The 12,591-nt window shown below is 40.2% G+C and overlaps 1 protein-coding gene across 1 annotated transcript in view; it reads right to left on the bottom strand.

Annotated features, from left to right (window-relative positions):
• NRXN3 (neurexin 3) overlaps window positions 1-12,591 on the bottom strand; it is a 1,004,058-nt gene that overhangs the window by 165,812 nt on the left and 825,655 nt on the right. Inside the window, exon 12 of the mRNA XM_058162458.1 lies at window positions 11,816-11,987. Within this exon, the coding sequence (XP_058018441.1) occupies window positions 11,816-11,987 (172 nt within the window). The remainder of the gene's footprint in view (window positions 1-11,815; window positions 11,988-12,591) is intronic.

The following is a 12,591-nucleotide window of genomic DNA, read 5'->3' as shown; positions in this document are numbered from 1 at the left end:
TAAGGTCATAAAAGCATCTCAGTCACATATGGTTGATTCTCTTTTTGATGTCATGACTTATAAAGGGTAGACTCTACTACAGTCATAAATCGAGGACTACCTGTAAAGGAATTGGAAAGAATTATCAGACTGACAACTTAAATTTCCAAACTCTTCCTAGTGAAACACAAATGATAAGATGACTAAAATGTATGATGTGCTTTAATCCATGAGGGAAAGAGATCTATCTATGGTCTTTACAAATTTGCTATATTTGCAGATGATTCTATTAGTCTGGAAAGAGATTGCTAAATGTGATCCATTTTTACATGTTTGTTTTTCGTGCTGTCTTATAATGACAATGTACATAAACTAACTCTACAGTCACAACCTGCGACCAGGGGTTAAATCCAGCAGGTTCTAAAATGTTCTGGAAAACCGGTAGCAGAAATTTTGAGTAGTTCAGAGAACTGGCAAATACCACCTCTGGCTAGCCCCAGAATGGGGTGAGAATGAGGATTTTGCAATATCCTTTCCCTGGAGTGGAGTGGGAATGGAGATTTTGCAGTATCCTTCCCTTGCCATGCCCACCAAGCCACGCCCACAGAACTGGTAGTAAAAAAAATTGGATTTCACCACTGCCTGCAACCTACCTTTCTTTTCATCCACATATGATCATTGGTGGGATTCAAGCAATTTAATAACTGGTTCTCTGCCCTAATGATTTCTTCCAACAACCAGTTTGCAAAACTTCTCAGAAAGTTAACAACCGGTTCTCCCAAAGTGGTGCGAACTGGCTGAATCCCACCACTGCTTATGATGCTTTAATCACTGCTGTAAGTGTCATCTTTCAAAGCAGGGATCTCCAAGGCTGCATTTTTAACTCTGTCTTTTAATTTATTTTAGATTCCTTTAGGGAAGTACGCAGTGCGGTGGAATTGCCATCAGCTGCACTTCTAGGAAGTGTTGGAGGATTCATTTAAATCCCATAAAATGAGTAAAAGATGAAAAATTAAACATTACAAACACCAAGCATGAAAAGAAACATTAAGGATCTCAAACAATCCACAAAGCTGCTAAACATTCGAAGGTGAGGCCATGTCCCCATCATTAATTCAGCTGTCATAAAGTAGAGAGTATAAACATACAAGAATATCCCCAAAGAGCACACTTAAAACGTTATCAGCTCTTAACAGCTTTCTACTCAAAAGTGGGCTGGTTCACACTGATAGCTTTTGTAAATACTGTATATAGGGCATAATAGTTGGCACAAGATATTTCTTTATCATTAAACAATTCATATGGAGGGGAATATGAAATAGCCTAAATCTGATCTATGTCAGTAGCACAGATTTTTGTGTATTACTTTGAAATTATATTTTTTCATCTTTCAATTAAAAAAAGGCATGGCAAAATCTCTAATTTTTTTGAAGAGTTTGAACTCAGCATGGAAATGTATGATTTGGGGTGATTTTTGATCTAATCACTAACATAACCTGGCTTAGTGTAATGCTTAATTAGGCTAAAATAGATGACCATCTTAAGCATTTCCTTCTAGGATAAAATTTCAAATGCATCTGCACTGAATATTTCCAATTACCCATGATTAGTGTGCATTCGGCACTCCAATCCTAGTGTTAGTATCACAATGTGAAGAAACTGCTTGCCTGTGCTTGCAACCCATTAATTCTCATTTTGTTCCTGCTTTCATGTATTTGGAAGGTAAATACAAAATTTAGGATGATCGTTTCCTGCAACCAAAGAAACTAAATTAGTAGATCAAGTATAACTCTTGACTTAAAATTTATTTAGATGCAAGAAGTTATAGCTCCGGATTAAAATATTGTAGTAAACAGTTGATATATTTGCCTAGTCACAGAAAAAAGCTGTGTTCATGAAAACACTTATAGGTGACTTCATGTGCAAAGATTCTTGGTTTAATACAATGTGTAATACAACTATTTGGCACCACAAGGAAGCAACAGCCAATGACTTAATAGCTGGCCATCAATCAACTAATAAGAAGTTACACCTAACCTGGCTACAGATAAATACAATGCATAGAATAGCTCAGAGCATATATTCTGGTAGAGAAGTTCCTTGAAGATGGACTTCCAGCAAAAGCTTGGAAGACAAAGCCTCTGGTCCTGGTGACCAACCCAGATTGTATCCTGCAACATAACCTCAAGATCCACCCCACCACTAAAAGATTCTAACAACAAAGAATGCAATGACGAAACAGTCAAAGCAAACCTCTTCAACATTTTCTTTGGCTCAGTTTTTGTTAACTCCGATAACACATATCCGACATTCCACAAACGAACCAGCAATGACTATGATGATTTAACTCATATAGATTTCACAGAAGACAACGTTGGAAAAACTCTTCACAACTTAAAACCATCGCTTTCTATTGGACCCGATGGACTATGTGCATACTTCTTAAAAAAACTTTCCATTAATATAGCAGAACCCCTAAGTGTTATCTTTGATAAAGCTTTCACTACCAGTTCTCTTCCCAAACTTTGGTCACTAGCCACAGTCATCCCTATCTTCAAAAAAGGAGACCCCAGCTTAGTCGAAAACTACAGACCGATCTCCCTTTGCTGCGTCACCTGCAAAGTCATGGAATCTATCATCATCCAATCCATTACCTCACACTTAGAAACTAACAACCTACTCTCCAACAAACAATTTGGTTTCAGGAAAAAATTATCATGTAACTTACAACTTCTCCACTGCAAAAACATATGGACTTCAAATCTAGATCAAGGCAAATCAATAGATGCAATCTACATAGACTTCTGCAAAGCTTTTGACTCAGTAGTACACGATAAACTTCTCCTAAAACTAACATCCTATGGCATCTCAGGACCCCTCCACAAATGGATATCTGCTTTTCTGTCTAACAGACAACAAGTGGTCAAAATTGGCAATGCTTTATCAAATCCTGTTCCTGTCAAGAGTGGCGTTCCTCAAGGCAGCGTCCTTGGACCAACACTCTTTATACTATACATTAATGATCTTTGTGACCATATCTCAAGTAATTGTGTTCTCTTTGCTGATGATGTCAACCTTTTTAACACCACAGACAATACTTCTATCATTCAAAACTACCTTGATCATCTAACCGCTTGATCTAAAAATTGGCAGCTCCAAATTTCAACCAGCAAATGCTCAGTCTTACATATAGGAAAAAAGAACACAAAAACTAAATACATACTAGATGGACATTACCTTACAGACGACCCCCATCCCGTTAAAGACCTTGGAGTTTTCATGTCAAATGATCTAAGTGCCAAAGCCCACTGCAACTACATAGCAAAAAAAGCTCTAAGAGTTGTAAACCTAATTTTGCGTAGCTTCTTTTCCAAAAACACCACACTACTAACCAGAGCATATAAAACATTTGCTAGACCAATTCTAGAATACAGCTCACCTGTTTGGAACCCTCACCACATCTCTGACATCAATACAATTGAACGTGTCCAGAAATATTTTACAAGAAGAGTTCTCCATTCCTCTGAAAACAATAAAATACCTTATCCCACCAGACTTGAAATCCTAGGCTTAGAAAACTTGGAACTCCGTCGCCTTCAACAAGACCTAAGTTTAACTCACAGAATCATCTATTGTAATGTCCTTCCTGTCAAAGACTACTTCAGCTTTAATTGCAATAATACAAGAGCAACTAATAGATTTAAACTTAATGTCAACCGCTTTAATCTAGATTGCAGAAAATATGACTTCTGTAACAGAATCATCAGTGCTTGGAATACTTTACCTGACTCTGTGGTCTCTTCTCATAATCCTAAAAGCTTTAACCAAAAACTTTCTACTATTGACCTCACCCCATTCCTAAGAGGACCATAAGGGGCATGCATAAGCGCACAAACGTGCCTACCGTTCCTGTCCTATTGTTTTTCTTTTCTTTTTCCTATATATATATGCTTATTCCTTTATATACTATATAACCTTTCTGTATGATAGTTACATATATTGTTGTGACAAAATAAATAAATAAATAAATAAAAAATAAATAAATTCATGTGACTACTCCATTCAAGCTTCATAAATTATACTCTTTACTCCACAAGAGTGGGGCTGTGATTTTTCACTTCTGCACCCTAGTAATGTTGTAACAGGAAGAATTGCAGTGTGTGCTTTATGTACTTCTAGAGCAGGGGTGTCAAACTCGCAGCCCGTGGGCCGGATGCATTGTGTGCTGCCCATGACCAATTTAGCAAAGGGGGGAAAAATAATGAAATGTCACGTGATGCCGCTGTGACAATGTGAGTTTGACACCCCTGTTCTAGAGAGAAATGTCCACAGACAGCCATTGGTCAACATGAGGGCAGGATCTATATCCATATATGAAGTTTTGCTTTCAAAACAGAATCTCTGATAATGATTACAGATGACTTTGTATCTGTATCTCCAGCTAAGAAATAAAGCTTGATCACATTGATTTAAGGAAATAGGTTTTTTGGTTGATGCACTGTAGTGGATCTCAAAAGTATATCATGGTATATAATTAAGATATCTTGCTAAAGAATAAAGGTAAAGAATCAAATGATTTCCTTTCTTAGCCTTTGTTCAAAGGTTGGCTGGGATAGAAGTAGACTTTTATTTCAAAACTAGCAATACGTTTCATGAAATCTCATCAAAAGGTGAAGTTTCAATGCCAAAACACATTGTATAGCATACTTTGAATTGTCTTTCAATGATGAGTAAGGAACACATGAAGAGTGCACCTACTGCCCCTAAAGCAGTTGTTAGTCAAGTTTCAGATAGGACCAGCTGTGGAATCTTTCATCATGTTTCATAGATCTGACTTCCTCAATTGCTGCCAAACAAACCTCTATGCTCATCTCTTCTTCTCCCACTCTTTTTTTAATCCCGAAGGTTTTCCTAGTAAATTTCATCTTTTGTATCCATGACAATTTGAATGTTATAAGATATAATATTCCACTCTAATTGCAAGCTCTTTGTATTTTGATTAGTTCTTTTACAAATAACCTTGACTGGTGTGCATGTCCTTTCTTCATATCTTAGTTGAGAATCTCTCTTTTTCTTTCAATTCTCCCCTTTAAATATTATCTTTTGATGTCTTCTGGGTGGCTGTGTTTAATCTCAGGATTAAGCAGAGGCCCATGGTTGTCTTGAACAGCTTATCAGCTTGCAAGAGACATTTACAAGGAGAGAAAGGCTCCAGTTTTGATAGCAGTAATTGTATTTAGCTTGTAAGATATAGGGCTATTTATCTCCAGCCTGTGAAATGGAGTGGGGGGTGGGTGGGGATGAATGGGGAACACTAACGGATAACATGCTAAATAAAAGTAAAAAGGAAGCTGTGAAGAAAAGAAGCAACCTGCCCATTGCACTCCCAAGTGGGAAAATGATACAAGAAATGGACTTACATTGTAAAACTTAAAATTTAAGCCTTTTGAGGAAGGACATAAAAGAGGAAGGTGTGAGGTTAACAATAGCAAGACAAGAAAGGAGACATCTGAAGGAAACTAGAATTTATTGTAGTACAAACTCTATAAATCTTAGGTGCTTGGTTTTTAGAAGCACTTATACTCATTTCAGATCTGAAGAGTCAATACATAAGTATTGGTTCTAGTTTCTCTGGGGAATGAAAACTATCACTGCTAGAACAAAAAATATTTTATGAACTTTATAATTATACCCCATACATTTCCCCCCCAAAAAACACAAGGCAGCATCTTTAACAAGGTTAATGTATCTCCTAACCTTTCAAGCAGGGATGAAATCCAGCAGGTTCTGACAGATTCTGGAGAACTGGTAGCGAAAATTTTGAGCAGTTCGGAGAACCAACAAATACCACCTCTGACTGGCCCCAGAGTGCGATGGGAATAGAGATTTTGCAATATCCTTCCCCCTGGAGTGGGGTGGGAATGGAGATTTTGCAGTATCCTTCCCCTGCCACACCCACCAAGCCCCGCCCACCAAGACACATCATGCCCAACAAGTGACACCCACAGAACCGGTAATAAAAAAATTGGATTTCACCACTGCTTTCAAGTTATACTGTTTGACAAAAAATGTGCAAGATTATGCATCCATCACACTTAAGGCTACAATCTTGAGCAAAATTTGCTAGCAAACAAAGCAGACTTAGGCTGTAGAATTTGTACCTGGATACATTTGCATTAGATCATGCTGTAAAGTTCCCTTTTGACAACTCTGTAATGGATTCTGCTTATGTGCTTGGTCTAAGATAAGGCTCTGCGCATGCGCGAGATGGCGGCTTAACAGAAGACCGGAGACGACGACGATGGTATGAGGAGGGGATGGCGACGCCCAGGCGGTCTGCCGAGCAGTCTGCGCCCCCCGGTCAGGCGTACCATCTCTTGAGCAGCCGTGAGAGGGGTCTTTGGACCTCCTCGGACTCACGGCTGCCGAGAACGAGACCGGGGAGGGCAAGCTGCGAACGGCGGCCATCTTATTACTCGCCCGGGCGGGAGCCGACAACGAAAGCAACTGTGAGGAGAGGACGGCGATACCCAGGTGGCTTGCCAAGCGGTCTTCGCCCCCCGGTCAGGTATTTCATCTCTCGGGCAGCCGGGGGAGAGGTCTGCGGGCCTCTTCGGACTCTCGGCTGCCGGGAACGAGACCGGGGATGGGCGAGCTGCGGATGGCGGCCATCGGGCTACGGACAAGGCCGCGGCTTGTATTTGGCTGTGGGGAAGCCGCGGCTGGGTTTCTCATCCCGGTTTGGACATCTGGCGTTCCCAGATTATTTCAGGTCTGTTCCGGCTCTTCCTGGTTTTCCCAGGTCGTCCTCTGAATTCGGTGGATGGGCCTGAGGGGAAGGGCTGTGAAGGATCCCCCTTGCGGCCCCTGCTGGAGGTGTTCCGGCCTAGTTCAGCCTGGTCTGGCCTAGCTGGGCCTGCTTCTTCCCGGGACCAAGAAGTTACATTTTCATCTGTAACATGGGTCATCTGCACTTGTCATCTTGCATTTTATATGGCTGGCTTGAGTCTTTTGGGCCATGGCCATTTTTGGAATTTTCCGGGAAGATGATTGGAGACTGACTGGTGTATTGGGGCCCTATTTTGAAACATCTACTTTGGAAACATCTATTTTGGAAATATCTGGGACGCCGCTGACGGGGGAGAGAAGTACCACCTCTTCTAGGTTATGGGTTTTAGGACTGAGCTTTGTGCAGAATAGCAATAACTTTACCATCAGACTATGTCTGCCTATCATATCATCTTGTACCAGCTTTAAGCCAGCCACCATCTTAAGACATATCGGATGATGGGTATCCATTTGGACTTGGCATTACATCTTGCCATCCCAGACATTACTACCTCTCGTCGTTCCCGTTCTCCTGTTTATGCTTTTAATTTATTTACATGCGATACTCTGCTTTAGAACTCTTGCGCCTGCGGGGTGCCCCCACCTCGCAGGAATGGCCCGCCTCATTATCAAGGGCCGGCCTCAATGACGGGTCTTGGGATCCACAGAGGTGGCATGCGAAGAAAAAGAGCCTTTGGTTTTTTTTAGATAGGGCTTTTTTAAGGGGTGGGAGGGTTAGGGCGGGCGTTGGGGGTAGCCCATCGGGTGGGGAGCCAGTCCTTGCGCGTGCTCGTGACGGTCCTTTAACGGGTTCGGAGGTTAGGGGGGGAGATTGCGTTCCTGTTGGTGAGGGTGGTTTTATTTGCACGGTAAGTGGGAGGGGCAGATATGGTGGAAGGGGGGGATCATATCGTTCTGGGGGGGCGCGCGTTCGATGTTTGCAGGCGATCGCGCGCCCCGATCCCCCGTCCCTTTCCCGTTCCCCGGATGGTCAAGACCCTCAGAGCCTGGGCCTTCGGCTCATGCTATGCAACGCATGGTCCGTAGTCAATAAGGCCCCCCTAATACACGATCTTATTCAGGGGGGCGCTGCAGACCTTATAGGCATTACGGAAACCTGGTTGGGCACGGAAGGGGGCGTGCCCCTTGTTGAGATGTGCCTGCCGGGTTTCCGTGCATTCCATCAGCCGAGGGCTCAGGGTGGGGGTGGGGGGGTGGCGGTTGTGATTAGAGAGAGCCTAGAGCCGAGGGAGACCACCGTACCTCAGATTGCCGGGTGCGAATCCCTCTTTGTGAGATGGAGTCATAGGTGTCAGATGGGCTTGCTGGTCGCGTACCTGGCTCCTTGCTGCGTGACAGCTGCCCTGCCCGAGCTCCTGGAGGTGCTTGCGGGGGTGGCAGTTGAGACCCCCAGACTTTTAGTCATGGGGGACTTTAACTTGCCATCTTCCGTCTCGTCATCGACAGCAGCTCGGGAGTTCACGGCTTCCATGACGGCCTTGGACCTGACCCAAGTAGTCGATGGCCCTACTCACATTGGGGGTGGCACTATGGACCTGATTTTTGTCTCTGGTCAGTGGTCGAGAGATCTGGACTTGAAGGAAATAGTCATTGAACCTTTGTCATGGTCAGATCACTCTCTCCTTCGCCTGGACTTTCTGACCGCCATTCAACACCGCAGGGAGATTTTTTCAGTTTTTGTCAGCAGCAATGGCAATTCCCCTTCATTTCCTAGTCGTACCTCAATCAATTGCAATGATCTAATCCACATTGATTTTACCAAAGATAGCGTCATAAGGGCACTACACAAACTAAAGCCATCTCTATCTATTGGTCCTGATGGAATATGTGCCTTCTTTCTTAAAAAGCGTTCCTCTGCCATAGCCGAACCTCTAAGCACCACCTATGAAGTATCTTTTAGAAAGAGCTCCTTGCCTTACATATGGTCATTAGCAAGTCATATCTATCTTCAAAAAAGGTGATCCTGGCCTTGTTGAGAATTATAGACCAATCTCTCTTTGCTACGTCACATGTAAAGTCATGGAATCCATCATAAACCAATACATCACCCTCCACTTAGCAACAAATAACCTACTCTTTAATAAGCAATTTGGTTTCAGGAAAAAATTGTCATGTAATCTGCAACTCATACACTGCAAAAACATTTGGACCTCTCAACTCAACCAGGGCAAAGCAATAGACGCAATTTACATAAACGTCTATAAAGTCTTTGATTCAGTAGTACACAACAAACTACTTCTAAAATTAAAATCTTATGGCATTTCTGGACCCCTGCATAATTGGATAGCTGCGCTCCTGTCAAACAGGCAACAAGTGGTCAAAATAGGGAGCACCCTATCAAATCCAGTATCTGTAACAGTGGTGTTCCCCAAGGCAGCGTTCTAGGTCCAACACTCTTTCTGCTTTATATCAACAACCTTTGTGATCACATTATAAGTAGCTGCGTCCTCTTTGCTGTTAAACTATTCAACACCACAGACAAATCTATTACCCTTCAAAACGACCTAGATTATGTATCTAATCTAATAATCTAATCTAATCAAACAATTGGCAACTCCAAATCTCTGCTAACAAATGTTCAGTCCTGCACATTGGCAATAGAAATAAGAACATCAAATATATGCTGGCTGGAAATGATCTAAAAATTGACCCACACTCTGTTAAGGACCCAGGAGTATTCATTTCAAAAGATCTAAGCCCCAGAGCTCACTGTAACATCATTGCAAAAAAGGTATTAAGAGTTGTCAACCTTATTTTATGAAGTTTTCTCTCTGATAATGCTATACTTCAAACTAGGGCATACAAAACCTTTGCCAGACCTATCCTTGAATACTGCTCACCTGCCTGAAACCCTCACTGTATTTCAGACATCAATACAATTAGAGAGGGTCCAGAGATATTTTACTAGAAGAGTATTCAAATCCTCTGCTCGAAATAAAATTCCCCATACCACCAGGCTTGAAATTTTAGGCCTGGATAGCCTTGAATTACGCTGTCTATGTTCCGACCTAAGCTTAATATACAAGATTATTTACCATAACATCCTACCTGTTAATGAGTACTTTAATTTCAACCATAATAACACAAGGGCTATTAATAGATTCAAACTCAATGTAATTTGCTCTAATCTTGATTGGAGGAAATATGACTTCTGCAATAGAGTAGTAAATGTCTGGAACACTCTACCTGCTCCTGTTGTTAGTCTCTCTAACCCCCATACCTTTTACCTTAAACTGTCTACCATGGACCTTTTACGTTTCTTAAGAGGTCCCTAAGGGGGCGTGCATAAGCGCACCAGAGTGCCTACTGTCCATGTCCTACTGTTCCCATTTATATGTACTCATTTTATGTGTTTATGGCTATGTTTTGCTTATTTATATCCTTTTATTTGTGCCAAATTGTTTTGATGTGTCCATGTCTATGTCTATACTGTTACTTGTTTCCTTGTACTTGTTGACAAATAAATAAATAAATAAAATTTTAATTATTATTAATATTAATAATAATTTTAATATTAATACTAATAATACTAATAATAATATAAAAAATTCAGGGCCCACCCTGAATTATTTCAACTGAGTTCAACTGAAGCAACTATTCTGAAATGATTCCCTACCTGTTGCCGACCAAAAGACCATAAATACATTTTTGCTATGAAAGTAGAAACAACATAGCATATTGATCGTCTGCAAGCTACTTTATCACTGTCTATTATCATGATCTTGTTCTCTGTCCTTTTTCCAAATTTGCAAAGCCCAGTTTAATATCCCCAAATGCCCTTTGGCATACATATACACAGTAATAGAAAAATGTATCAATGATGGATTGAGGAAAATGGAACATTTCAAAGGTTAGAAGGGATACTGAATTCATTCTTAGTGCAACCTATTAGAATGTATTCTGATTTTTATTCTTCCACTTACCAAAGAAAGGACATATATCAACAGCACAGTTCCTAGGTCATCTTTGTTAAATTTGAAGGAAGTGTCTAAAATAGCATAGATTGACATCCCATAAATTGGATTATTTTTGTTCTAACTTTTAGTAATCTTATTGTTTTCTATTTTAAATAAGTTTAGATAGGCTGCCCAACATATATCTTGATCTCTGGAGTGGCTGAGATAATTTTAATTATTTTTTCATTGCTATACTTTAATTAAAAGTACCTTAAGACTCTAAGATATTTTTCAAACAACTGAAAAAAATAAAATGATATCTTAGTTGATCAACTGCTGTCTAATTGCATCTATTTAGTGATATTACATATCAGATTTATGGAGTTTTCAAAATAAAAACAAACATAAAACTACATTTGTTGCACTTACAGTAAATATAAATTTCTGTACATTTCTTACTGCTTCAAACAGTTTTTGTCAAAGCATCAGATAGAAGCTCTTTGAAGAAGTAAGGAATGTACAAAAACCAATATAAATATTTGTGATTCTAAATACTCATGATTGTTTTTGCTTTGTATTACAGTAAATGAAGTTAATTCTTCTTCAATTATATCCCGTTATTAATGACTAAGAAAAGCCACAGGTAGCAATTCTAATAGTGCCAAATAATTTTGACAGTAGTTTGCAGCAATGTGCATTAGATTGTTTTTTCTAGATCACCCATTAATCTACAGGAATATTCTAACACATGTAGATTATAGGTTGCATTTTTTTTTCATTCTCTGCAGAATCAGATTATATTCAAAGGTGCATGTGATTTCTTCTTCATTACCTGCATCCAATATTTGTGCCACTCTTGTTCTCTAACAATTGACATTACAGAAAATATATTATTGATCAGCATGATGAATATGATCTAATAACTTCAACTTTTTCTTTAAAAAAATTAAAAGATATCTAAGTCAGCTCTTCATTCTTGCAAGATGAGTTATAGAATGATTTCTTCACTGAATATATTTTACAGCTCCTACTTCAGGATCTAAAGATAATAATTTTTAAAAGGAGAAAGACATCTTTATTTAGAGATTTACCTGAAGGGTAATGTTCATTTACTGGCCATCCATCTACCTGAAGTGTTGCATTACCACCGTTCCGGGTAAAACGCACAACATGGTATTTGCCATCATTCACAGGAGTGCTCTCTTCTTTGATAGAGATATCTACTGTGCCAATATTGAAGACTACACCAATTTTGCCTTGTTCCTGTGAGGGAAAGAAAAGAGTTGTGGGTAAATTCTGGAAACAAAGTCACAGGAAGAGCAGTTGAAAGTTGAACACGTTTCATTCAAAGTAATAAGATGAACACAAAGTGAGAATGCAGGATATATTTGCCTTTGAAAGTCATGTGATATAAGACTTGACAAAATAATATCTTAATTAAATGAGGTGTAGTAGCTGAATGTCTTAAAGATGCTGGATTTGTTGGCCAGAGAAGGTTGGCTTTCTGCAGTCTACCGTTCAAGACCACTGTATGATGGAGTGGTCTCAACCAAGTAAGAATCTGAGGCAATCAGTTCCTCAAAGATCCAGTTTATTAGAGATGCCATATTGCCAGATCTGGGAAAAACCTGAATCTGAAAGCTCCCGGGTTTTCCCCACCCAAAAGAAAGTCAAAGTCCCTTTCTGTACACCCACATGTCCATCACATGGTGCGATCAATCCACTGTCCCAACTGGAGAGGCCTCCCAGTCACGCCACTCCAGGTGCACTCCAGTGCAGGCTGAACGTCCTTGACTCTCAGAGAAAAGAATGTTGTTATGGCTAAATAACTCTATCAACTCCATACAACACTTTCCCACACCATTAA

The sequence above is a fragment of the Ahaetulla prasina genome, chromosome 1 (assembly GCF_028640845.1).
Source record: "Ahaetulla prasina isolate Xishuangbanna chromosome 1, ASM2864084v1, whole genome shotgun sequence".
NCBI lineage: Eukaryota > Metazoa > Chordata > Lepidosauria > Squamata > Colubridae > Ahaetulla > Ahaetulla prasina.
Note: the sequence above shows the minus strand (reverse complement) of the source record. Positions and strands in the feature narration are given on the sequence as shown.